This window comes from Cololabis saira, chromosome 22, assembly GCF_033807715.1.
Source record: "Cololabis saira isolate AMF1-May2022 chromosome 22, fColSai1.1, whole genome shotgun sequence".
In the NCBI taxonomy this organism is placed as follows: Eukaryota; Metazoa; Chordata; class Actinopteri; order Beloniformes; family Belonidae; genus Cololabis; species Cololabis saira.
In genome coordinates, this window is record NC_084608.1 from 37451933 (window position 1) to 37479082 (window position 27150).

At 40.7% G+C, this 27150-nt stretch overlaps 1 protein-coding gene across 1 annotated transcript; it reads right to left on the reverse strand.

The window, feature by feature from the left end:
* Positions 1-4482: 4482 nt before the first annotated feature.
* ssr1 (signal sequence receptor, alpha) lies at positions 4483-27150 on the reverse strand. Its single transcript, XM_061713140.1, has 9 exons — positions 26968-27150; positions 15479-15618; positions 13686-13776; positions 13466-13569; positions 13236-13394; positions 10357-10433; positions 7794-7872; positions 7556-7649; positions 4483-5143 (listed from the first exon to the last, which is right to left on the reverse strand). The coding sequence occupies exons 1-9, from the start codon at positions 27032-27034 to the stop codon at positions 5076-5078; spliced, it is 879 nt and encodes a 292-aa protein (XP_061569124.1). The 5' UTR covers positions 27035-27150; the 3' UTR covers positions 4483-5075.

Genomic DNA, 27150 nt, shown 5'->3' on the forward strand with positions numbered 1-27150 from the left:
TGGTACTATAACTGGGTACTATAACTGGTACTACTGGTACTATAACTGGTACTATAACTGGTACTATAACTGGTACTATAACTGGTACTACTGGTACTATAACTGGTACTATAACTGGTACTATAACTGGTACTATAACTGGTACTATAACTGGTACTATAACTGGTACTACTGGTACTATAACTGGTACTATAACTGGTACTATAACTGGTACTATAACTGGTACTATAACTGGTACTATAACTGGTACTACTGGTACTATAACTGGTACTATAACTGGTACTATAACTGGTACTACTGGTACTATAACTGGTACTATAACTGGTACTACTGGTACTATAACTGGTACTATAACTGGTACTATAACTGGTACTACTGGTACTATAACTGGTACTACAACTGGTACTATAACTGGTACTACAACTGGTACTATAACTGGTACTATAACTGGTACTATAACTGGTACTACTGGTACTATAACTGGTACTATAACTGGTACTACTGGTACTATAACTGGTACTACAACTGGTACTATAACTGGTACTATAACTGGTACTATAACTGGTACTATAACTGGTACTATAACTGGTACTACTGGTACTATAACTGGTACTATAACTGGTACTATAACTGGTACTATAACTGGTACTACTGGTACTATAACTGGTACTATAACTGGTACTATAACTGGTACTATAACTGGTACTATAACTGGTACTATAACTGGTACTACTGGTACTATAACTGGTACTATAACTGGTACTATAACTAGTACTATAACTGGTACTATAACTGGTACTATAACTGGTACAACTGGTACTATAACTGGTACTATAACTGGTACTACTGGTACTATAACTGGTACTATAACTGGTACTATAACTGGTACTATAACTGGTACTATAACTGGTACTATAACTGGTACTATAACTGGTACTACAACTGGTACTATAACTGGTACTACTGGTACTATAACTGGTACTATAACTGGTACTATAACTGGTACTATAACTGGTACTATAACTGGTACTACTGGTACTATAACTGGTACTATAACTGGTACTATAACTGGTACTATAACTGGTACTATAACTGGTACTATAACTGGTACTATAACTGGTACTATAACTGGTACTACTGGTACTATAACTGGTACTATAACTGGTACTATAACTGGTACAACTGGTACTATAACTGGTACTATAACTGGTACTACTGGTACTATAACTGGTACTATAACTGGTACTATAACTGGTACTATAACTGGTACTATAACTGGTACTATAACTGGTACTATAACTGGTACTATAACTGGTACAACTGGTACTATAACTGGTACTATAACTGGTACTACTGGTACTATAACTGGTACTATAACTGGTACTATAACTGGTACTATAACTGGTACTATAACTGGTACTATAACTGGTACTATAACTGGTACTGTAACTGGTACTACTGGTACTATAACTGGTACTATAACTGGTACTACTGGTACTATAACTGGTACTATAACTGGTACTATAACTGGTACTATAACTGGTACTATAACTGGTACTATAACTGGTACTATAACTGGTACTACTGGTACTATAACTGGTACTATAACTGGTACTATAACTGGTACTACTGGTACTATAACTGGTACTATAACTGGTACTATAACTGGTACTATAACTGGTACTATAACTGGTACTATAACTGGTACTATAACTGGTACTACAACTGGTACTATAACTGGTACTACTGGTACTATAACTGGTACTATAACTGGTACTATAACTGGTACTATAACTGGTACTATAACTGGTACTACTGGTACTATAACTGGTACTATAACTGGTACTACTGGTACTATAACTGGTACTACAACTGGTACTATAACTGGTACTACTGGTACTATAACTGGTACTATAACTGGTACTATAACTGGTACTATAACTGGTACTATAACTGGTACTATAACTGGTACTATAACTGGTACAACTGGTACTATAACTGGTACTATAACTGGTACTACTGGTACTATAACTGGTACTATAACTGGTACTATAACTGGTACTATAACTGGTACTATAACTGGTACTATAACTGGTACTATAACTGGTACTATAACTGGTACTATAACTGGTACTATAACTGGTACTATAACTGGTACTATAACTGGTACTATAACTGGTACTATAACTGGTACTATAACTGGTACTATAACTGGTACTACTGGTACTATAACTGGTACTATAACTGGTACTATAACTGGTACTATAACTGGTACTATAACTGGTACAACTGGTACTATAACTGGTACTATAACTGGTACTATAACTGGTACTACTGGTACTATAACTGGTACTATAACTGGTACTATAACTGGTACTATAACTGGTACTATAACTGGTACTATAACTGGTACTATAACTGGTACTACTGGTACTACTGGTACTATAACTGGTACTATAACTGGTACTATAACTGGTACTATAACTGGTACTACTGGTACTACTGGTACTATAACTGGTACTATAACTGGTACTATAACTGGTACTATAACTGGTACTATAACTGGTACTATAACTGGTACTATAACTGGTACTACTGGTACTATAACTGGTACTATAACTGGTACTATAACTGGTACTACTGGTACTATAACTGGTACTACTGGTACTACTGGTACTACTGGTACTATAACTGGTACTATAACTGGTACTACTGGTACTATAACTGGTACTATAACTGGTACTATAACTGGTACTATAACTGGTACTATAACTGGTACTACTGGTACTATAACTGGTACTATAACTGGTACTATAACTGGTACTATAACTGGTACTATAACTGGTACTATAACTGGTACTATAACTGGTACTATAACTGGTACTATAACTGGTACTATAACTGGTACTATAACTGGTACTACTGGTACTATAACTGGTACTATAACTGGTACTATAACTGGTACTATAACTGGTACTATAACTGGTACTATAACTGGTACTATAACTGGTACTATAACTGGTACTATAACTGGTACTATAACTGGTACTATAACTGGTACTATAACTGGTACTATAACTGGTACTATAACTGGTACTATAACTGGTACTACTGGTACTATAACTGGTACTATAACTGGTACTATAACTGGTACTACTGGTACTATAACTGGTACTATAACTGGTACTATAACTGGTACTATAACTGGTACTATAACTGGTACTACTGGTACTATAACTGGTACTATAACTGGTACTATAACTGGTACTATAACTGGTACTATAACTGGTACTACTGGTACTATAACTGGTACTATAACTGGTACTATAACTGGTACTATAACTGGTACTACTGGTACTATAACTGGTACTATAACTGGTACTATAACTGGTACTATAACTGGTACTATAACTGGTACTACTGGTACTATAACTGGTACTATAACTGGTACTATAACTGGTACTACTGGTACTATAACTGGTACTATAACTGGTACTATAACTGGTACTATAACTGGTACTATAACTGGTACTATAACAAACAGAAATCTCAGACTTTATTCAATCATTTTAAACAGAATCTCAGGACATTTAAATGATCAGATTACCTAATAATGATATTTCTCATTTATTTTTATTTAATCTTGTAGATCCATTTATTTATTTTATTAAAGCTGCTGTTTATTTGCTTTGTATTTGTTTTTAGACTTTAATCATGTATTCTGCAGATTTTAAATCTTTGTACAATCTTTAGTGTATTTTACATGTAGATCCTCGTATTTAAGTTTTATTACCAATTTCTCTTTACATTTGTATGTTACATTTGTTCTGTTTTTATACTATGCTGAATAAATCAATCTAAATCTAAATGTAAAGTTTCTCCTTCATGACGTCATGAAATAAATAAAGTGATGCCGTTTGGGAAAATTCTTGATTTTATAAACTTTCAACATTTTACAAGAAAAAACATTTAAGAAAAACAAAAGTTAATTTTCAGAACCACAGAAGAAGAAACTGATAATTCCTGCAAACTTTAGTCAGAGAAAACTTTATTTTTGTCACTTCAACAAACAAGTTCATCAGATTCTTCAGATTCACAGACCCGGCCCTGGCGGCGCGTCATGTGACCAGTGATGTCACCGGTCACGTGACCAGTGATGTCACCGGTCACGTGACGGCGCCGCCTCCGGGGAAAGACATCAGTAGACGAGACAAAAAAATCATCACGTTCATTTTATTTCCAACATGATTAAAAACGTGACGTGTCATCGAGAAGCCCCGCCCCTCCGCCCCAGACCCCACCCCCTTGCAGAAGCTCCGCCCCCAGCAGTCCTGACCCCGCCCCCTCCAGAGACTCCGCCCCTCTCCAGCCCTGGCCCCGCCCCCTCCACCGGCAGGTATTTACAGCAGTGCTCAGACCAGGTGGAGCAACGGGACCAGAACCGGGACCAGGACCAGGAAACGGGACCAGGACTGGACCAGGACCCAGAACCAGGACCAGGACCAGGACCAGGAACCGGTCCAGAACCGGTGCTGGACCGGCCCGTCCCAGGAAACGGGTCGGGGAAAAAAACCCAACAAAAATAAAACAAAACCACACAAACCCGACAACAAAACCCAAACCCGGTTCTTCCCGGACCGGTCCCCCGGTTCTGGACCGGTCCCCCGGTTCTGGACCGGTCCACTGCTCCAGAGACACATTCAGAGCATCATGGGAAAATTTGGAGTTACAGATTAAAAAAAAAAAAAAAAAAAAAAAAAAGTAGATAAATCAGTCAGAACCGTCCTGGACCGGTTTAGACCCGGTCTGGTGTTTATACACACACTAATATAAATATAAATATATATATATATATATATATATATATATATATATATATATATATATATATATTAGTGTGTGTATAAGTGTGTATTTGTATAATTGTGTGTGTGAGCCGCGTTGTTCAGCTCGTTACAGTCCGTCAGCAGTTGGGGGCGGAGCCTCAGGCGGAGGCTCCTCCCCTTCCTCCAGGGGGCGGGGTTTCAGCCTCAGGCTCCTCCCCTTCCTCCAGGGGGCGGGGCTTCAGCCGCCCGTCACTCGTCCGACCCGGCCGAGCGTTTCTGGTTCCTCTTGCGGGGAGATCTCCGTGGAGACGCTTTGTCTGGGGGAGAGAACCGGGTAAGAACCAGAACCAGGACCAGGACCCCCATCACAAAGACCCCTGGACCCCCCAGACCCCCCATTACCACCCCAGTCCCTCCTAGACCAGAGGTCGGCAACCCGCGGCTACAGAGCTGCATGTGGCTCTTTAGCGCCGCCCTAGTGGCTGCTGGAGCTTTTTCAAAAATGTTTGACCTTATTTTTCTTCCTTTTTCCCTTACTTTTTAATCTTGACATTTCTATTTTTTTTTCTCAACATTTCGACTTTTTTCATGAAATTGACTTTTTTCTCGAAATTTTGACTTTTCTCAACATTTCAACTTTTCCATGAAATTTCGACTTTTTTCTCGACATTTCAACTTTTTTCTCGAAATTTTGCCTTTTTTCGACATTTCGACTTTTTAACATTTCGACTTTTTTCTCGAAATTTCGACTTTTTTCTCAACATTTCAACTTTTTTCTCAACATTTCGACTTTTTTCTCAACATTGACTTTTTTCTCAACATTTCAACTTTTTCTTTACATTTCGACTTTTTTCCTGAAATTGTGACTTTTTTCTCGAAATTTTGACTTTTTTCTCAACATTTCGTCTTTTTTCGTGAAATTTTGACTATTTTCTCGAAGTGCATAATAAAAAAATAAATCTCCCCCAGTTCTAACATAGAAACATCCAGCATGTGTTTCTTCATTCTAATTCTAATTCATTCTAATACGCTCATTATATCATTCAGACCGTGGTATACGCTCATTATATCATTCAGACCGTGGTATACGCTCATTATATCATTCAGGCCGCGGTATACGCTCATTATATCATTCAGACCGTGGTATAATCTCATTATATCATTCAGACCGTGGTATACGCTCATTATATCATTCAGACCGTGGTATACGCTCATTATATCATTCAGGCCGTGGTATACGCTCATTATATCATTCAGACCGTGGTAGACGCTCATTATATCATTCAGACCGTGGTATACGCTCATTATATCATTCAGACCGTGGTATACGCTCATTATATCATTCAGGCCGTGGTATACGCTCATTATATCATTCAGACCGTGGTATACGCTCATTATATCATTCAGACCGTGGTAGACGCTCATTATATCATTCAGACCGTGGTATACGCTCATTATATCATTCAGGCCGTGGTATACGCTCATTATATCATTCAGGCCGTCGACTTTATTCACGAAAGTTCGACTTTATTCACGAAAGTTCGACTTTATTCACGAAAGTTCGACTTTATTCACGAAAGTTCGACTTTATTCACGAAATTGCGATTTTATTCATCAAATTGTGATTTTATTCATGAAATTGCGATTTTATTCATGAAATTGCAATTGTATTCATGAAATTGCGATTTTATTCATGAAATTGCGATTTTATTCATGAAATTGCAATTTTATTCATCAAATTGCGATTTTATTCATCAAATTGCGATTTTATTCATCAAATTGCGATTTATTCATCAAATTGCGATTTTATTCATCAAATTGCGATTTTATTCATCAAATTGCGATTTTATTCATCAAATTGCGATTTTATTCATCAAATTGCGATTTTATTGATCAAATTGCGATTTTATTGATCAAATTGCGATTTTATTCATCAAATTGCGATTTTATTGATCAAATTGCGATTTTATTCTTCAAATTGCGATTTTATTCATCAAATTGCGATTTTATTCATCAAATTGCGATTTTATTCATCAAATTGCGATTTTATTCACGAAATTGCGATTTTATTCTTCAAATTGCGATTTTATTCATCAAATTGCGATTTTATTCATCAAATTGCGATTTTATTCATCAAATTGCGATTTTATTCACGAAATTGCGATTTTATTCACGAAATTGCAATTTTATTCCACGAAGTTGCAATTTTATTCATGAAATTGCGATTTTATTCATGAAATTGTGATTTTATTCATGAAATTGCGATTTTATTCATCAAATTGCGATTTTATTCATGAAATTGCGATTTTATTCATGAAATTGCGATTTTATTCATGAAATTGCGACTCTTCACAAAATTTCGACTTTTTTCTCGACATTTCCACTGTTTTCCTCGGGTTGGCCCCCCCTGGTCTAGACCCCCAAACCCCCCAGAGACGTGAACCTGGTCCTGCCGGTTCCAGCAGAACCAGTAAGACGTGTAAAAGTGTAGGGGGTGCAGAAGGGGGGCAGGCAGAACCAGAACAGAACCAGAACAGAACCAGGAAGCGGACCTCACCTCTGCGACTCTGCACTGAAGACGCAGCAGAACGAACGACAGCAGGAAGAAAGAGAGAGAGAAGAGGGTGAGGAGAAGTTCAAGAACCGGACCGGGAGGACCGGGGGACCCGGGTAGACCCGGTAGACCCGGCAGTACCAGGAGGACCCGGTAAGACCGGGCCGGTACGTACTGATCTGGTTCAGCGTCTCCTGGGGGATCCAGCTCATGTCCACGTCGTTGTGGCTCGACGTCCCCGTCTCGATCTTGGGGGCCGGACGCCGTCTCTGCGGAGACAAAAACCGTCAGACCTGGACTGGGACCTGGAGGTCCTGCTGGTCCTGCAGGACCTGGACCCCCCTCAGGTCCAGGACCAGGTCCAGGACCAGGTCCCCCCACCCCCCAGACTAGTCCAGGCCCAGGTCTCTCACCTTCCTGGACTCCAGCAGCTGGTGCAGACCCACCACGACCAGCAGTCCGAGTCCCGACAGAAACACGTACATGAAGATCCTGCAAGACAAAGCCCAGGGTCGTTGGTACCGGTTTTATGTGATTTTAAAAGCGACTTCACTCGGCAGACTTTGTTTTAATAGAGCTGGAACCGGGAACCTGGTTCTACCGGGAACCGACGACTGTCGCCAGACGACACTGCTTGTTTCTGGTTTTATATCGGTAATGATCTCAAAAACCGTCTCCTTTGCCTGATCTTTCCTCCATGGAATTCCTGGCCTTGAAGTGCAAACCTCCAAACTCCATGACAGAGATTCTCACGTACCGTCCTCCAGAACCAAACCCATCTGTTCTACCGGAGATAAGTGATGTCCTTCCCTCTCTCTGCACCATGTCACCTAACATTGTTATTGTTGGGGATATAAATATCCATATCACTGTGGGTTTACAGCAGATTTCCTGAGTGCCTTTGGGCAGCAGCGGCAGCAGCATTAGCAGCAGCAGCAGCATTAGCAGCAGCAGCAGCAGCAGCAGCAGGTTGAGGTTCCTACCCACGCCAAGGGACACACTCTGGATCTGGTTCTACTGACTCTGCTTCATCAGTAACTACAGGTCTATGGTGTTTTTATGAATTTTATGACTTATTATTGTTAGCTCTGTGATTCTTGGATGAAGAGAGCCTTACAAATAGAATGTTTATTATCATTATTATTATTATTAGGGCCCGAGCACTGACAGTGCGAAGGCCCTATTGTACCTGTAGGAATTTTTATCCTTCTTCCGACGTCTTTTTTCCCCCTAAAGTCACCAAATTTTGCACCAAGCCAGGCCTGGTGATAAATATGATATTTAATGGTTTGCATTAATGGGCGTGGCCTAACGGCTCAACAGCGCCCCCTTGAAAACTTTGTGCCTCAAGCCCCACAATACGGTTTGACGTACATGCACGAAAATCGGTACACACCTGTATCATGTCACTCACAACTAGAGTTGTCCCGATCCGATCACGTGATCGGAAATCGGGGCCGATCACGTGATTGCAGACTCGATCCGGACTCGGACGTTATGAGCCGATCAGGAATCGGATATATATATATATATATATATATATATATATATATATATATCAGGGTTTCTGTTGTCCGGTAATTGCCGAAGTCCGGTATTTTATAATCTCTCCGGTCAAAATGTCCGGTGAAAATACTCACTGGCGCCGACATCCACGTGTGCGTTGATTTATGGTTCCGCGTCGCACCGACGCAGAGTCTAAAGTGTAGGTTTCGCGGCGAGGCGCACCCTACGCCAGACCCTACGGCGTAGGCTCTGCGTTGGTGTGACGCAGAACCATAATTCCGGCTTAAAAGTAAACAACATGCGCCCAAGTACCCGTGCATGACAGGCAGACACACACGGGGAGAAGCGACAATTTCTTTAATTTTTTTTTTTTTTTTAAACTTTATCCTTATGAACGCAATTGATATATACGGTAGTCCAACTTTCCTTATTTTAATCAGAACACTTTCTTTTTTCCTCTTCGGCGTGGAGTAGTGGGCTTGGAGCGGCAGCCATCGGTTAGTTTTTTCTTGTTAGATCCGAGGCTTTGCGTAGATGGTGGCTTCCGCAACTTTCAGGCGCTTTTTCTGCGCAAGCAAGCTTTATAGATGAGGCCCCAGGACTGAAGCGGAGCTGCGGCGCCGACATTATGGTTCCGCGTCGCGGAAGGCTCTGCGTTGGTGTGACGCGGGACCATAAATCAACGCACACGTGGAGTACTGGGCTCGGAGCGGCAGCATACACCGCATGCGCGCAGAGCACGCCTGTTTGTTTTGAAGCTGAAGCAGCCCTATGCTAAAAAAAAAAAAAAAGAAAAAGAAAATAACATTTTTTTATACTGACTTAAGAATGTTCAAGCTGCCTACCTCCTATGTGCTCAGTTTACAGTACACATGTTAACATATAATAAAAGGGTCATCCTGCATAATTTTCTTTTCTCTTCTTCATTTTTTATTGTTTTATAAAAGTATCGGATCGGGACTCGGTATCGGCAAGTCCTCAAAATCAAAGGACTCGGACTCGGACTCGGGGGCAAAAAAACCTGATCGGGACATCCCTACTCACAACTTAAAGAAAAGTCTCTTGGAGCCATGGCCCAAACCCAACAGGAAGTCGGCCATTTTGTATTAATCTTGTAATTTTGGCGAAATTTATGCCATTCCTTCGGCAGTTAATTCAGCCCGAACTGTAACGTGCACCCAGGTGTGTTATACATCAAAATGTGCGTCTCCATCCTCCGACTACACGCATTACTTTTCTCTTTCAAAAGCGTTACCGTGGCGACGCTAGACTCCAAAAAGCGCGCCCACACTTCATCTGATTGGTCCATATTTGATAGTTCCTACTTTCTGCTATAACTTTTGAATGGTTTGATATAAAGAGTCGTGGTGGAGTCATCGGACTCGGTATTGAGTCCTTGATCTTTATGGGTGCTTGCAGCTTTAATTATTATCATCATCATCATTATTATTATTAGCCAACGCTGCTTACGTTTCCCCGTCCAGTCCGTCCTCTCTCTCCGTGATGGTGACGGTCTGGTTGAAGACGGCGTCCTGGAACACGTTTCCCTGTAAGGAGAGGAGAGATGAGGACCAGGACCAGGACTGGGACTGGGACCTGGACCAGGACCAGGACCAGGACCAGGACCCGCCATGTAGCACCTATAATGTAATAAATTCCTATAATGTAATAAAATATCCTGACTGATATTGTAATAACATTTTTACTGATAATGTAAAACCTTATTACATTATTGGGAATTTATTACATGGAACTCAAAGTCTGTAATTTAACCCAATAATCATTCTGGTGTTTCAAATCCAGATTATAAAACATTCTTAGATACTTAAAACACAAAATGTAGAACTCTGGACTGAAAATGAACAAATATATTACATTATTTGTCAAGTATTAAATTATCAGTTTTGGAGAAAAAAAAAAAGACCCACCTGAAAATGTAATAAATTTCCAATAATGTAATAAGGTATTACATTATCGGTAAAAATGTTATTACAATATCCGTCAGGATATTTTATTACATAATTGGTGAAATTATTACATTGAGTTTTATTACATTTTCGAATGAGTGCAAATTTTATTAAATTTTCAGGAAATTATTACATTATAAGAAATTATTACAATATAGGAAATTACATTATAGGAAATGATTACATTAAAGGAGCTACAGTCCTTTTTTTATGAAAAAAATACTGAATTAATACTGTAATTATGTGAATCTTGTAAAGCTGACTTTATTTCTCTAATAAAAACTTTAATAACAGAACCAGAACCCCCTCTTACACTAGCGTCCCGGTAGTTGAGGTTGACCACCAGGCCGAAAGGGCCGGTCCCCCATGAACCGACATTTTTCGACATTTCAACATTTTCCTCAAAATTCCGACTTTTTCCTCAAAACTCTGACATTTTCCTCAAAATTCCGACTTTTATCTCAAAATTTCGACTTTTTCCTCAAAACTCCGACATTTTTCTCAAAATTGCGACTTTTTTCCTCAAAATTCCGACTTTTTCCTCAAAATTTCAACTTTTTTCTCGACTTTTTCCTCAAAATTTTGACGTTTTCCTCAAAATTTCAACTTTTCTCGACATTTTCCTCAAAATTCCGACTTTTTTCTCAAAATTCCGACTTTTTCCCTCAAAATTTCAACCTTTTCATCAAAATTTCCTCAAAATTCCGACTTTTTTCCTCAAAATTTCAACTTTTTCCTCAAAGTTTCAACTTTTTCCTCAAAGTTTCAACTTTTTTCTCGACTCTTTCCTCAAAATTTCAACTGTTTTCTCGACATGTCCCTCAAAATTCCGACTTTTTTCTCAAAATTCCGACTTTTTTCTCAAAATTCCAACTTTTTTCCTCAAAATTCCAACTTTTTTCTCAAAATTCCAACTTTTTTCTCAAAATTCCAACTTTTTTTCTCAGAATTCTGACTTTTTTCTTCAAAATTTCAACTTTTTCCTCAAAATTTCGAATTTTTCTTTAAAATTCCGAACTTTTTTCCTCAAAATTCCGACTTTTTCCTCAAAATTTTGACTTTTTCCAGGACTTACGCTAGCATCCCGGTAGTTGAGGTTGACCACCAGGCCGAAAGGGCCGGTCCCCCATGAACCGACATTTTTCGACATTTCAACATTTTCCTCAAAATTCCGACTTTTTCCTCAAAATTTCAACTTTTTTCTCGACTTTTTCCTAAAAATTTTGACGTTTTCCTCAAAATTTCAACTTTTCTCGACATTTTCCTCAAAATTCCGACTTTTTTCTCACAATTCCGACTTTTTCCCTCAAAATTTCAACCTTTTCATCAAAATTTCCTCAAAATTCCGACTTTTTTCCTCAAAATTTCAACTTTTTCCTCAAAATTTCAACTTTTTCCTCAAAATTTCAACTTTTTCCTCAAAATTTCAACTGTTTTCTCGACATGTCCCTAAAAATTCCGACTTTTTTCCTCAAAATTCCAACTTTTTTCTCAAAATTCCAACTTTTTTCTCAAAATTCCAACTTTTTTTCTCAGAATTCCAACTTTTTTTCTCAGAATTCCAACTTTTTTTCTCAGAATTCCGACTTTTCCTCAAAGTTTCTACTTTTTCCCCAAATTTCGAATTTTTCTTCAAAATTCCGACTTTTTCCTCAAAACTCCGACATTTTCCTCAAAATTCCGACTTTTTCCTCAAAACTCCGACATTTTTCTCAAAATTGCGACTTTTTTCCTCAAAATTTTGACGTTTTCCTCAAAATTTCAACTTTTCTCGACATTGACATTTTCCTCAAAATTCCGACTTTTTTCTCAAAATTCCGACTTTTTCCTTCAAAATTTCAACCTTTTCATCAAAATTTCCTCAAAATTCCAACTTTTTTCCTCAAAATTTCAACTCTTTCCTCAAAATTTCAACTGTTTTCTCGACATGTCCCTCAAAATTCCGACTTTTTTCTCAAAATTCCGACTTTTTTCTCAAAATTCCAACTTTTTTCCTCAAAATTCCAACTTTTTTCTCAAAATTCCAACTTTTTTCTCAAAATTCCAACTTTTTTTCTCAGAATTCCAACTTTTTTCCTCAAAATTTCAACTTTTTCCTCAAAGTTTCAACTTTTTCCTCAAAATTTCGAATCTTTTCCTCAAAATTCCGACTTTTTCCTCAAAATTTTGACTTTTTCCAGGACTTACGCTAGCATCCCGGTAGTTGAGGTTGACCACCAGGCCGAAGGGCCGGCCCCCCATGAACCAGAACCCCCCCAGAACCAGAACTCACGCTAGCGTCCCGGTAGTTGAGGTTGACCACCAGGCCGAAGGGCCGGCCCCCCATGAACCAGAACCCCCCCAGATCCAGAACCAGGACCAGGACCCCCCCCCAGAACTCACGCTAGCGTCCCGGTAGTTGAGGTTGACCACCAGGCCGAAGGGCCGGCCTCCCATGGGCTCGGCCGGGATGAAGGAATACTCGAAGGACGCCTGGCGGGACGGGGGGACCAGAGTCCCCAGCTGCAGCGCCGTGAAGTTCTGGATGTAGAACTGGTAGTCCTGCAGGGACAGGGACGGGGTCAGAACCGGGACCAGAACCAGGACCAGAACCCCACCGAACCGGGTCTTACCTGCGGGTACCGGAACGAGGCGTCCAGAGACTCCACCAGGAAGTTCTCCGCTCCCTTGTTGGTGAAACCCAGCAGGAACTTGACGATGTTGTTGGCCGGGAAGTCTGGGGGGACAGGAGGACCGGCAGAGACCGGCAGAGACCGTTAGAGACCAGAACCGGACCTGGGGTCCCCCAGAGACCAGCAGAACCGGAGCAGAACCGGAGCAGGAACTACCCACCTTCTCCCTTGACGAACAGGATGGTGGTGTCAGCGTTGGGCGACGCCTTCACCTCCCCCACCAGAGAGTCCTCGTCCTCCTTCTCCTCCATCTGGAACACAGAGGACACGGAGGAAAGTCTTTTAAACCCTCTAAAAACATTTAAAAGCCTGTAAAAGTCTGTAAAAGCCTGTAAAAGTCCGTAAAAGCCTCTCCCCTCCTCCGGGGCGGGCCCACCTCCCCTCCTCCGGGGCGGGCCCACCTCCCCTCCTCCGGGGCGGGCCCACCTCCCCTCCTCCGGGGCGGGCCCACCTCCCCTCCTCCGGGGCGGGCCCACCTCCCCTCCTCCGGGGCGGGCCCACCTCCCCTCCTCCGGGGCGGGCCCACCTCCCCTCCTCCGGGGCGGGCCCACCTCCCCTCCTCCGGGGCGGGCCCACCTCCCCTCCTCCGGGGCGGGCCCACCTCCCCTCCTCGGGGTGGGCCCACCTCCCCTCCTCCGGGGTGGGCCCACCTCCCCTCCTCCGGGGTGGGCCCACCTCCCCTCCTCCGGGGCGTCAGCAGCCCCTCGGACGGCAGTTCCTCTGGAACGCACGGTGTTTCTCAAAGCGTTCCCGCGAGGGAGCCGCGGTGAGAGGACCGACACATTCGGCCACTGCGTCATTGGGCGCACCGCACAGTTTGGAAACAAAATAACACGTTTATATGCGCCTAATGGTCACGAAAATACGGTAATTACCATGGATACAGGGATAACCCCGTTACCATGGATACAGGGATAACCCCGTTACCATGGATACAGGGATAACCCTGTTAGCTCACGCATGGAAACACATTATTCCCAATGTTTCAGGAACCGGAATATTGACCTTAACCCCAATTTAGACTGATGGGAACGTAGTCTCCGTCTCACCGCGGCCTCACGGTCTCTAAAATAGGGCTGGGGATCGATTCAAATGTCAAGAATCGATTCGATTCCGATTCTTAAGATTCAGAATCGATTATCACGATCCGATATTGATTTGGGTTAGTGTTATTAAAACTGTTTTTTCAGCTGTTGCATGAATGATATGACTGTAGTTCTGCAACATATTAATACTAGTATTATATTGAGATTAAACAGCAAGTATTGCAGCTAATGATGCTGTAAGGACCAATCAGCTCCCAGAATGCTGATAGAACTGAAACAGAAACATCGTGGGGCAGAATTACCAAACAGATCCAGGAGGAAACAGAGACGGATGAAATCGCTTTTATTCTTTCCCCATTTATGAGAATTTGGTTTTTCACATTTATGCAAATGTAACCCCAAGACAGTTTATAAAGCAAAGAAATTTAGACAATTTATGCAATTATAACTGAAAACTTTAATGTTTTCATACCTTTAAACATATTTAAAGGCAAAAACATGGAACCAGTTATTCTCCTGTCCAACAAAATAATCCTTTTTTGGACAAAAACTAAAAAGTACCAAAAGTTGTAATGATGAATTTTTTTTTTTTATTTTTTATTTTTTTTTTTTAAATCGATCTTTAGACATATGAATCGATTTTTAGGAATTAATATGAGAATCGATTTAAAATGGGAGAATCGATTTTTCCAACACAGGCCTACTATAAAAGCCCCTAAAAAGCAGCTTAGACGGATCTTCAGGGTCAAACAGGAGAGACCAGGTGAGCCTGACATACTTAGACCCCCAGAGACAGAACCCCAGAGTCTCCTCGTCCTCCACCTGGTCCCACCGGGCCCCCAGAGACCCAGGACCAGGACCAGGACCAGGACCAGGACCAGGACCTGGACCCCCCCCAGACTCTCACCAGCTCGGCCGTCTCCTCGTCCTCCACCTCGGCCTCGTCGTCCTCGTCCTCCGCCGTCACGTCGTCCACCACGTCCTCGTCCACCGTCTCCTCGTCCTCCGTCAGGTCCTGGTCCTGGTTCTGGGCCCCGACCAGCGGCCCTGGGGTCAGAGGTCAGAGGTCAGACACAGTAGGGCTGGGCGATATAGGCCCTGTCCCAATCCCCCCATCTCCTACTTTTCATCCCTAGCCCTAAATGTTGTGTGTTCCCGTGAAGGTAGTGGTTCCCAATTCCTCTTTGCATGTAGTGGTAGTGGCTTAAACCAGGGCTAGTGTGTATCAATCTGGCCCTACAGAGCGAGGGATTTCAGATCCTCACTAGCTGACCAAGGGCTAGAGATTTGCAGACTGAATCAAACAAAAAAACATGGCGGACATTTCGCATTTTTAGTGAATAAAATCAATATTTTGAGTTAGTTTCTGCATAAAAATGCGTTTTGATTACATTTCTAGGGAGAAATATATATTTTACTTTCATAATATTCACTCAGTGAATATACATAATCACTTGCTTGCTCGTCGTTGCGAAAGTTTTTTCAAACCTCGCCAGAATAAAGGCTGATTTATGGTCCCGCGTTACACCAACGCAGAGCCTACGCCGTAGGTTACGCGGCGACGCGCGCCGTACCATACGCCGTAGGCTCTGCGTCGATTTGCAGTCGTTTACGTACCCGAACGTAAACCACGCAGTGACGTAGCAAGTGGTGTCCCAATCCCTAGGGAACATTACAAGGGCCCTACTCATTTTTAGGGCTAGTGGTAGAAAGTAGGGGATGTATTGGGATTGGCCCATAATCTACTCGATGTATCTCGGCTTCTACTCTGTGCTCTATATCGTGAATATTCCAGTATACTAGGGCTGGGCGATATATCCAGATTTTAATGTATATCGATATATTTTCAAACGCGATATGGTACGAGACAATATCGTTTATATCGATTTAAAAAAAAAAAAAATAATAATAATTTTGATATAGCTTATTTTGTGATAAATTGACTTGAATGTTTTATTTGAGATTGTCACAAATGTTTTGTTATTTGCACAACTGTCAACCTCAGTGGAAAAGTCTGCCTGTTACTGTCTACATTGTATTAATTACAGTGTATTTTAATTTAATTGTTATGCAGGAAAGGGATATTTGTTTTATTTTATTCAAGAAGCATTTTTATTCTATATATGCAGGCAGTTTATTTTTATTTCATTTGTTTTATACATGTTGATATTGTGCAGACCTCTGTTAATAAAGGAACCTGTGTGACATCTCACTCTCTCGTCTCTCCTCAGAGATAAAACAAGCGCACTGTTACGTACCGTATTTTCACGACCACACGGTCTACGCGCACATATGGCGCCGCCTTACAACAACACCCACACAAGCATACAAGTGTGCGTATTAAAATACAGCAGGAGCAAAACTGAGTTTGATTGTGCTTTATTTAAGTCTGTTTTACAATCATTATTACATTAATCAAACCTATCGAAGTCCAGCGGTTGGAGTTCCTTCGTCAGACTCCCAGAATAACAGCAAGCGCAGCGTACGGCTGGGCGATATATCGAGGATAGCCGATGTATCTCGGCTTCTACTCTGTGCGATGTACAAAATGACTCTATCGTGCATATTCGAATATAAATTTTCACGCATTTTGCTTTTAACTGCGGGCATTAAATGACAGACTTTTCTCGCTCTCTCGTCTCGTCTCTCCTTCTCTGAGACATAAAACAAGTGCACCCTGTTACACATGTCAGTCACGTGCTGTCGTGTGTGCGTTATCATTGGCCCCCGACCAGCTGCTGGTGTCGGCGCTGCTGTCCGGGACCGCCGCTCACTTCCCCGCTTTAACTTCACTTTAACTTTCCTAAACTCGGCCTGTTTGCGCCGTGAGCTCATCTGCGCGGTTTTTACGTGCGGCGGACTCTTTTCAAAGCTAACCGGTTTAGTAAAGACGGGAGGGGATGTTTTCTCCTCGCACGGCTCCGGAGAACTGAGGAGCCGCTTAGCGCGACACGCGCAGTACGGCTGCAACGATTTGTCTACGTTGTCGACAAAAATCGATAATCAAAATTGTCGACAATGAATTACATTGTCGACAATTGTCGCAAGACGTGTTTTTCCAACGGAGTGAGGCGTCTCACTTCAATACGTTCTCTCCCGAGAGTCGCGCATGCGCGGTAGCGTCTCTGCCGAGCGGTAGCGGGTAAACAGAATGACGGCGTCCCGTCCTGTAGCAGCTGCATGTAACAAAACTTCTAAAGTTTTGGAGCCTTTTAGCCTCGATATGGTAAATAAAAAGATTACTTGCAAGGTTTGCAAAGCAGACCTTGCTTATCACGGGAGCACGTTGGTAATAACGAGCATTTGAAGAGAAAGCACGTCGGGTCTGGGTGACGAGTTTCAACAATACACCAGTTTTAAATAGGACATTTTATTAACTTTTTGTATGAACAGCGGCAAAGTTGAATAAAATATCTACAGGACTGTCTCAGAAAATTACAATATTGTGTTCTTTATTTCCTTATTTTCTGTAATGCAATTAAAAAAACAAAAATGTCATACATTCTGGATTCATTACAAATCAACTGAAATATTGGAAGCCTTTTATTATTTTAATATAGCTGATTATGGTTTACAGTTTAAGATTAAGGCTACGTTCACACTGCAGTCCTTAATGCTCAATTCCGATTTTTTCCCATATCCGATTTTTTTGTGTGGCTGTTCACATTATCTTTTAAAATGTGTCCTATATCCGACTCGAGTGTGAACGCATCGCGGCCTGAAGTGACCCGCATGCGCAGAGGCGTGTGGTGATGACAATGATGGATTTGCGTCCAACAGGTGCCTATGAACTGCCAATTATCCATCAAGCTCCACAATTATCATGTTAACATTAAATCAGATAGATTTGTCAAGGACGTTTCTCTTGCATCTTTATCATTGTGCGGGCATGAATTCTCAGAGTTTTGCGGGAGCGGGCGGGAGCGGAACACTAATGGTCAGAAATGCAGCAGGAGCGGACGGGAGCGGATGAAAACACTGCGGGCGCGGGCGGTAATGGTCAGAAATGCAGCGGGAGCGGGATGAAGAAAACAGTCCCGCTATAGCAGGGCTCTAGCTCCCTCCCCGGAGTGTCAGCTCTGCTCTCCGGCGTTCAGCTGGGTTTATCACCTAACACACGGTCCAGCTCGCTGTAAAACGGGCAGGTTATGCGACCACGACCGCTTCCTGATTTGAATCCTTAGCTTTTTTATTTAGTAATATGCTTAAATTCAGCGGGTTGTCTCGTCTGATCTGAGGTCGTATAAAGAGGTGAGCGGTGGGGAGGGGAGGAGGAGAGGCGGAGGCGGCCCGAGGGACCCCTGCCGTCTCCCGTGTCTCCCCCGCGGCTCGGGGCTCTGCGTGTGACGTCAAAGTCGCATTAATTCCGACCTGCCTGTTCACACTGCGGTCGCATTGCAAAACATCAGACCTGTATCCGATTTAGAACCACATATGGAAGCGACCTGAATCTGATTTGAAAAGATCAGATTCCATGTGACTTGTGCTGTTCACACTGTCATAAACAAATCACATCTGAGTCACATATGAGCAAAAAATCGGATTTGGGTCACTTGGGAACTGCAGTGTGAACGTAGTCTAAGATTCCCAGAATATTCTAATTTTTTGAGATAGGATATTTGAGTTTTCTTAAGCTGTAAACCATGATCAGCAATATTAAAATGATAAAAGGCTTACAATATTTCAGTTGATTTGTAATGAATCCAGAATGGATGACATTTCTGCATTACAGAAAATAAAGGACTTTATCACAATATTCTAATTTTCTGAGACAGTCCTGTATATTTCATTGAAGTTCCATCTTTCTCGTGTTTATTATCATTTGCCACATAATTAAAGCGACATACTAAATGTAAGAAAAAATTACTAATTATCCGATTAGTCGACTAATCGTTTCAATAGTCGGTGACTAGTCGACTATTAAAATAGTCGTTAGTTGCAGCCCTAACGCGCAGCTGAGCCTTTAGGCTGATTTATGGTTCCGCCGCGCGTTACACCAACGCAGAGCCTACAGCGTAAGTGCGCGTCGCGCGTACCCTACGCCGTAGGTTCTTCGTCGATTTAACGCGGAACCATAATTCAGGCTTTTCTCTTCCAGAACTGAGAAACGTCTCCGAGTGTTGCTTAAATGTGGCCACATGAAATCAATCACTATCATTGAAACAAAGTCAAACAAGACTATATGACGTCATATTTCTAACAATAAGTGAAAGTGATGCAAAGTAAAGGAGGAGAGGGGGAAACATTGCAGTCCCTGCACCTACAATTTAATATAAAGGTGCTCTAAGGGCCCTCCTGCTCAGAGCAGCTCATCCTGGTAAAACCTGGTAAAACCTGGTAAAACCTGGTAAAACCGGGACCAGAACATGTTCTTAGCAGATGTTCTTCAGAGAGATGCAACGTGCACTTTCTATTTTGAAATTACATTTTTTATGTTTGTGCCACTCACTGCTTAGTAACTGTTTAATAAATACAGTTTTGGTAAATTTGACTTAAGGCTGAATTATGCTTCTGCGTCAAAATGGCGCCGTGTCTACGGCGTGTGGTTTGGATCGACGCAGACGACACGCCGTCACCTGTGCCGTCTCTGACGTCACCTCCCGAAAATTGTAACTACGCGTCGAGGAGACGCAGACCACACGCAGACCGAGAGGGCTGTGATTGGTTCGTTTGAAAGCGAAGCATTTCCGGTTTCCGGTTTGAATCAGTAGTGAACTTCCAGGGCTCTTTTCTTTGTTTATATGTGATAAACTAGTTACTAGCTAACTAGTGGCCGCGAGGGGAACTGCACCGCAACCAAATGGAGAGACGGAGAAGTCTGAAGGATTCACGACGGCGTCACGGCTGCGTCGTGTGCTCTGCGTTGGTGTGACGCAGAAGCATAATTCAGCCTTTATTCCCCGTTTTTGCGTTTTTACGTTTAATGCGTCAACAAGCTGACCCCGCGCACGTAAAGAAGAAGAAAGAGGAGGAAGTGTTTGGTTTTAGTGACATCATGCTCAGACGGAGACACGTGTATCTCAGTGCTTAACTTTTTATTTTCAATCCACGCTATATTCTTGTGGTCCGTTCTCCTATATGTTCCCCCTCTAACCCGGTACATACATAGGTTCCTCTAAACTTCTGTTCCCGCTACAGTTTTAACTAAAAGAAAATGTGCTCCAATACAGCAGGTCTCATAGTTTTATTTTGATCACTGCCAAAACTCAAAATCTTAAAGACTTTAACTTAAAACTTAACTAGAAGTTAAAATGTGCTTGATACAAATGAATAACACCTAACCTTTTAAGTGATGTGTGTTGTCAGGTGTAATGGCATTTTTAGGTTAGAAATAAGAACATTTCTTGGTAAGATCCTTAGTGTTTTGAGTGAATCAGTGAATTTGGTCGACTGGTGTAAGTTCAGTTTTTAAATGCACAACCATGAACCTACTGGATTATATAATTTAGTCTTAGTGATGTCAATTAACATCTAACATTATAATTGCTCTTTAACTAAACAAAAATATGTTTTATCCGATTACTCCATTAATCGCTGGAATTTTCAGTAGAATACTGGATTACTAGAATATTGGATAGCTGCAGCGCTAATCGAGATATATAGCGTGTATCGTGACGTGGCCTAAAAATATGGAGATATTAATAAAAGGCCGTATTAGTATTATTATAATTATAATATTATTAATATTAAGGCTCTAGTTCTGAGGAAAACTGAGGAAAAAACTATTGAAGTGAAAGATTCCTCAGCTGATCCGGATTCAGACCAGAGACTTTATGAGATCTTTATTCTGATGTAGCCTTCTTATCTGGAGATGTTTTATTGATTATATCTTAATAACTTTTCTTTTAGGTTGACTATTTTACACCAGTCCAGGGACAGCAGATGCAAAACAGGCTTTTTGGCTAATTCTGGCATATTTTACATGTGTTTAAATGTATTATTAATGTGCATTGTCCCTGATAACTAAACCTTTAAATAAATAAATGTTTTATATAAAACCATCAACCTGCAGATGTAAATGAGCCTGTTTGGCTAAATCTGGCACATTTACATGACGGACTCAAGTGCTCGCGTTCATTAATGTGCGTTGTCCCTTTTAAATAAATAAATGAAATGAAGTACAATGTTGAGAAAAAAGTCGAAATGTCGAGAAAAAGAATATATCATATACAGGTAAAAGCCAGTAAATTAGAATATTTTGAAAAACTTGATTTATTTCAGTAATTGCAGTCAAAAGGTGTAACTTGTACATTATATGTATTCATTGCACACAGACTGATGCATTCAAATGTTTATTTCATTTATTTTTGATGATTAGAAGTGGCAACAAATGAAAATCCAAAATTCCGTGTGTCACAAAATGAGAATATTGTGTACGAGTTACATTTTGAAGAAACCTGGTGCCACAAACTAATCAGCTGATTAACTCAAAACACCTGCAAAGTACTTTAAATGGTCTCTCAGTCCAGTTCTGAAGCCTACACAAACATGGGGAAGACTTCAGGTTTGACAGCTGTCCAAAAGGCCATCGACACATTGAACAAGGAGGGCAAGACACAAAGGTTATTGCTGAAGAGGCTGCTGTTCTCAGAGCCCTGTGTCCAAACACATTCATGGAGAGGAAAGGGAAGGAAAAACTGTGGTAAGAAAAAGTGTACAAGCGATAGGGATCACCGCGCCCTGGTCAAGATTGTGAAAAAACCCCATTCAAAAATGTGGGGGAGATTCACCAGGAGTGGAACAGCTGCTGGAGTCAGTGATCAAGATCCACCACCAAGAGACGCTTGAAAGACACGGGTTTCAACTGCTGCATACCTCGTGTCAAGCCACTGCTGACCAAGAAACAGCGCAAAAGCGTCTCACCTGGGCTAAGGAAAAAACTGCTGGACTGCTGCTGAGTGGTCCAAAGTCATGTTTTCTGACGGAAGCATTTCCTCTGGAAATCAATGTCCCAGAGTCTGGAGGAGGACAGGAGAGGCACAGGATCCACGTTGCCTGAAGTCTAGTGTAAAGTTTCCACCATCAGTGATGGTTTGGGGTGCCATGTCATCTGCTGGTGTCGGTCCACTCTGTTTCCTGAGATCCAGCGTCAACGCAGCAGTCTACCAGCAGGTTTTAGAGCAGGGATTCTTAACCTTTCTGACCTTGGGGCCCAATTTTTTCAGTACAGAGTGGCCTGGGGCCCGTTAAATATTAACACTGTATAGCAGGGGTATTCAACTTTAAGAGGTCCATTTAGAGATAATTTACTCAAGCGAAGGTCCAGAACATCATAATAATATATATATATATATATATACATATATATATATATATATATATATTCAAGTAGCCTCATAGTTGTATCAACATCTGCATCTGACTGTTATATTAAAAAAGTACATATTTGCCACTTAACATGTGTAACTTCAATTACACATATTTTTTTCTCTTAAAAATAAAATAGATTTTATTTTATTTTTCAAATGCTATCTTATTTTATTTCTTTACCAGCAGTTTGAATTTCCCCTTTTCTTTGTTAATTGTCTCAACACATTTTATAATAAATGAATATAAACACATCTTAACAATTGAACAGTTTTGCAGTTTTTCTTTCTTCCCCTCTTATAATCTTATGCCCCCACTTTCTGTCGTTCAGTGAGAGAACTGAGCTCTAATTTCTCCTGCCAGGACTTTAAATCTGGGCTGCATGGTGTCAGGTTCTCATATGCATGTGGAGGTGCTCATTGATGAGCCTGGAACGATATTTAGTTTTATTTAGCTTCTCATCTCTGTAAGAGTCAAGCTAATTACTTACTAAGTAACTTACTAAGTTTTATTTACATTAATAAGTTGTCAGGACTGCGCGTGTCGGATTTAATCCGAGCCTGATCAGCTGAGACGGACAGAACCCGCAGCTCTCTGGCCGCTGCAGCCGAGTCACTTTCCGATGCTTTTGCGAGCCCGAACAACAGTCCAGTCCAGCAGACACATCTACATGTACAATCCTTCAGCAGTAACGACGGAGCCCACCGCCCGAGCGGCACCGACCTCCCCGGCTGCGGGGACGCGTTGGGATAAATGATCACGCCGCGCTCGCTCGCTCTGGGCGCAGACCCAAGTAATCGATCCCTGATCCTGGCAGATCTAAACCTACTCTGTGCAAAATGAAGGATTTTCTCTATAAATACACACCATTTCTCTTACTATTACACGTACAGCTAGCTGAGTGTCTTCTTCTCCTCATTTGGTTGGGAGTTGCTATGCAGTCCCGCGGCCCTCGCGGCCCACTGGTACAAAACTGAATTTTTTTTCGCGGCCCACTAGATGGCGCTCGCAGCCCAAGTGTGGGCCGCGGCCCTATGGTTAAGAATCACTGATTTAGAGCACTTCATGCTTCCTGCTGCTGACCTGCTCTATGGAGATGGACATTTCAAGTTCCAACAGGACTTGGCGCCTGCACACAGTGCAAAATCTACCCGTGCCTGGTTTACGGACCATGGTATTTCTGTTCTGAATGGGCCAGCCAACTCCCCTGACCTTAGCCCCATAGATATCTGTGGGGTATTGTGAAAAGGAAGATGCAGAATGCCAGAAGAGTTGAAGGCCACTATCAGAGCAACCTGGGCTCTCATAACACCTGAGCAGTGCCAGAAACTCATCCACTCCCTGCCACGCCGCATTAATGCAGTAATGGAGGCAAAAGGAGCTCCAACCAAGTATTGAGTATTGTACATGCTCATATTTTTCATTTTCATACTTTTCAGTTGGCCAACATTTCTAAAAATCCCTTTTTTGTATTTGCCTTAAGTAATATTCTAATTTTGTGACGCACGGAATTTTGGATTTTCATTTGTTGCCACTTTCAAATCATCACAATTGAATGAAATAAACATTTGAATGCATGAGTCTGTGTGCAATGAATACATATAATGTACAAGTTACACCTTTTGACTGCAATTACTGAAATAAATCAAGTTTTTCAAAATATTCTAATTTACTGGCTTTTACCTGTATATATATCGGATATATGAATAACGATAAAGGGTACAATTTAATCATTAAGAAACAAACAAAAGATAAACAACTAAATAACAAACCAAGAATAATTTCAAGGAGACGCAAGACGATAAAATGTGTCAGTACATCCATTCAGTGGCGTCAATTCAGTCTCACTAAGGTACGGCAAGGTTACGAGTCTCAGAATTAACTAGAGTATCATCAACACGTCCAGCAAATACTAACACAGAAGTTTATGGAGCTGATCTGGAACTTTTTACAATACAGTCTCGCTCACTGCAAAAACTCCTAATCTTACCAGGAATATTTGTCTTATTTCTAGTTAGAATGTCTAATTTTTAGTCAAAAAATCTCATTAAACTTAAAACAAGATTCATCACCAGAAAAATAACTTGTTATTTGACCATTTTCACCTGTTTCAAGTAGATTTTCACTTGAAATAAGTAGAAAAATCTACCAGTGGAACAAGATTTATCTTCTTATTACAAGAAAAACAATCTTGTTCCACTGGCAGATTTTTCTACTTATTTTAAGTGAAAATCTACTTGAAACAGGAGATTTCTTGACTAAAAATGAGACATTTTAACTAGAAATAAGACAAATATTCTTGTTAAGATTTTGAGTTTTTACAGTGTAAAATAACTAGTGAAATCGATCATGTTGTTCTGATTTGCATTTGTAGTTACTCTATATGTATTAAGTAATAGAATAATCAACAGAGTAATTCCATAAATGTATTAAAAAAACAAACATTTACATTTCCCCTTGAAGCCGAGGTGGCGGCTGCAGGACCTTCAGACCCGACTGACGCCCCCGACTCCATTACTTACAGGATTGTCTCAGAAAATTAGAATATTGTGATAAAGTCCTTTATTTTCTGTAATGCAATTAAAAAAACAAAAATGTCATCCATTCTGGATTCATTACAAATCAACTGGAATATTGCAAGCCTTTTATTATTTTAATATTGCTGATTATGGTTTACAGTTTAAGATTAAGATTCCCAGAATATTCTAATTTTTTGAGATAGGATATTTGAGTTTTCTTAAACTGTAAACCATGATCAGCAATATTAAAATAATAAAAGGCTTGCAATATTTCAGTTGATTTGTAATGAATCCAGAATGGATGACATTTTTTTTTTTTTTTTTAAATTGCATTATAGAAAATTATTAGAACAATATTCTAATTTTCTGAGACAGTCCTGTAGATCAGAGCAGTTCCATTTACAAAACTAAAATTAAGTTTCAGACATCCTTTAAAACCTGGTACAGAGAAACATTTTTTTGCTAAATGGGAACATGAATTCCATAGTTTGACCCCCTGTAATAATATATAATAATAATGTAATATAATGTAATATAATATATATATATATATATATATACACACACACCGGTATATATATATAATGTAATAACATAACAATAATGTAATATATAATAATAATAAAAATGTAATATATATATATATATATAATAATGTAATAATATATAATAACAAAAAAATATATAATACAATATATAATCATAATAATGTAATAATATATAATAATAATCTTAATAATAATGTAATAATAATCATAACAATAATGTAATAATATATAATAATAATCATAATAATGTAATAATATATTATAATAATAATAATATATAATAATAATAATGTAATAATATATAATAATGATATTATAATAATAATAATAATAATGTAATATATAACATATAATAATAATGTAATATATAACATATAATAATAATGTAATATATAACATATAATAATAATGTAATATATAACATATAATAATAATAATGTAATAATAATGATAATAATACTAATAATGTAATAATAATAATGTAATAAACTATATTATGTTGTTATGCATTATTGCATATTTACCCTGGTTGTAACACATTTACATTTACATGACGGACTCACGTTCATTAATGTGTTTTCCCTTTGAAATTAAATAATTAATAAATAAATAAATAAAACCCGGTTCTGGTCCAGATCTGACCTGGTTCTGACCCAGTTCCGCTTCCGCTTGACTATTTATGGTTCCGCGTTACACCGACGCAGAGCCTTCTGCGTAGTTGCGCGTCGACGCGTAACATACGCCGTAGCCTCTGCGTCGGTGTAACGCGGAACCGTGAATCAGCGTTAGCCACTAAAGACACGTCAGTCTAAACAAACCCGCTCTTTTTCTCCTCCAGAACCAGAACTACCCGGTAAAACTAGCAGGTTCTGGTCGGAACCGGGCCGGGGGTCCGGTACCAGCCGGTACCGGGTCCGTGACCCGGTTCCGAGTCCCAGAACCAGCACCTTTGTCCCGTTTTAGCATTAGCAGCGTTAGCAGCAGCAGCTAAACCGGGTCGGAACCGAGCCCCCCGAACCCACCTCTGGTCAGCAGGCTCGCCGGGAAGCTCAGCAGCAGAACCAGCAGCATTCTGGGCAGGAACCGCATGGTTCTGGCTCGGTTCTGGTCGGTTCCGCTCGGTTCTGGTCCAAATCTGTTAGCAGCTACTGCAGCGTGTTCCTGCTGGGGCTCCTGCGCATGCGCTCTGCGGCGGAGGCGCAGGT

Bases quoted from the DNA above. Each gene is read 5' to 3' on its own strand.
- ssr1 (XM_061713140.1), bottom strand. From the start codon at position 27,034: ATGCGGTTCCTGCCCAGAATGCTGCTGGTTCTGCTGCTGAGCTTCCCG. The intron at 13,395-13,465 runs GTAAGACCCGGT...CTGTCCCTGCAG, and splicing joins CCTCGTTCCGGTACCCGCAG to GACTACCAGTTCTACATCCA. The intron at 10,434-13,235 runs GTGAGTTCTGGG...CTCTCCTTACAG, and splicing joins TCAACTACCGGGACGCTAGC to GGAAACGTGTTCCAGGACGC.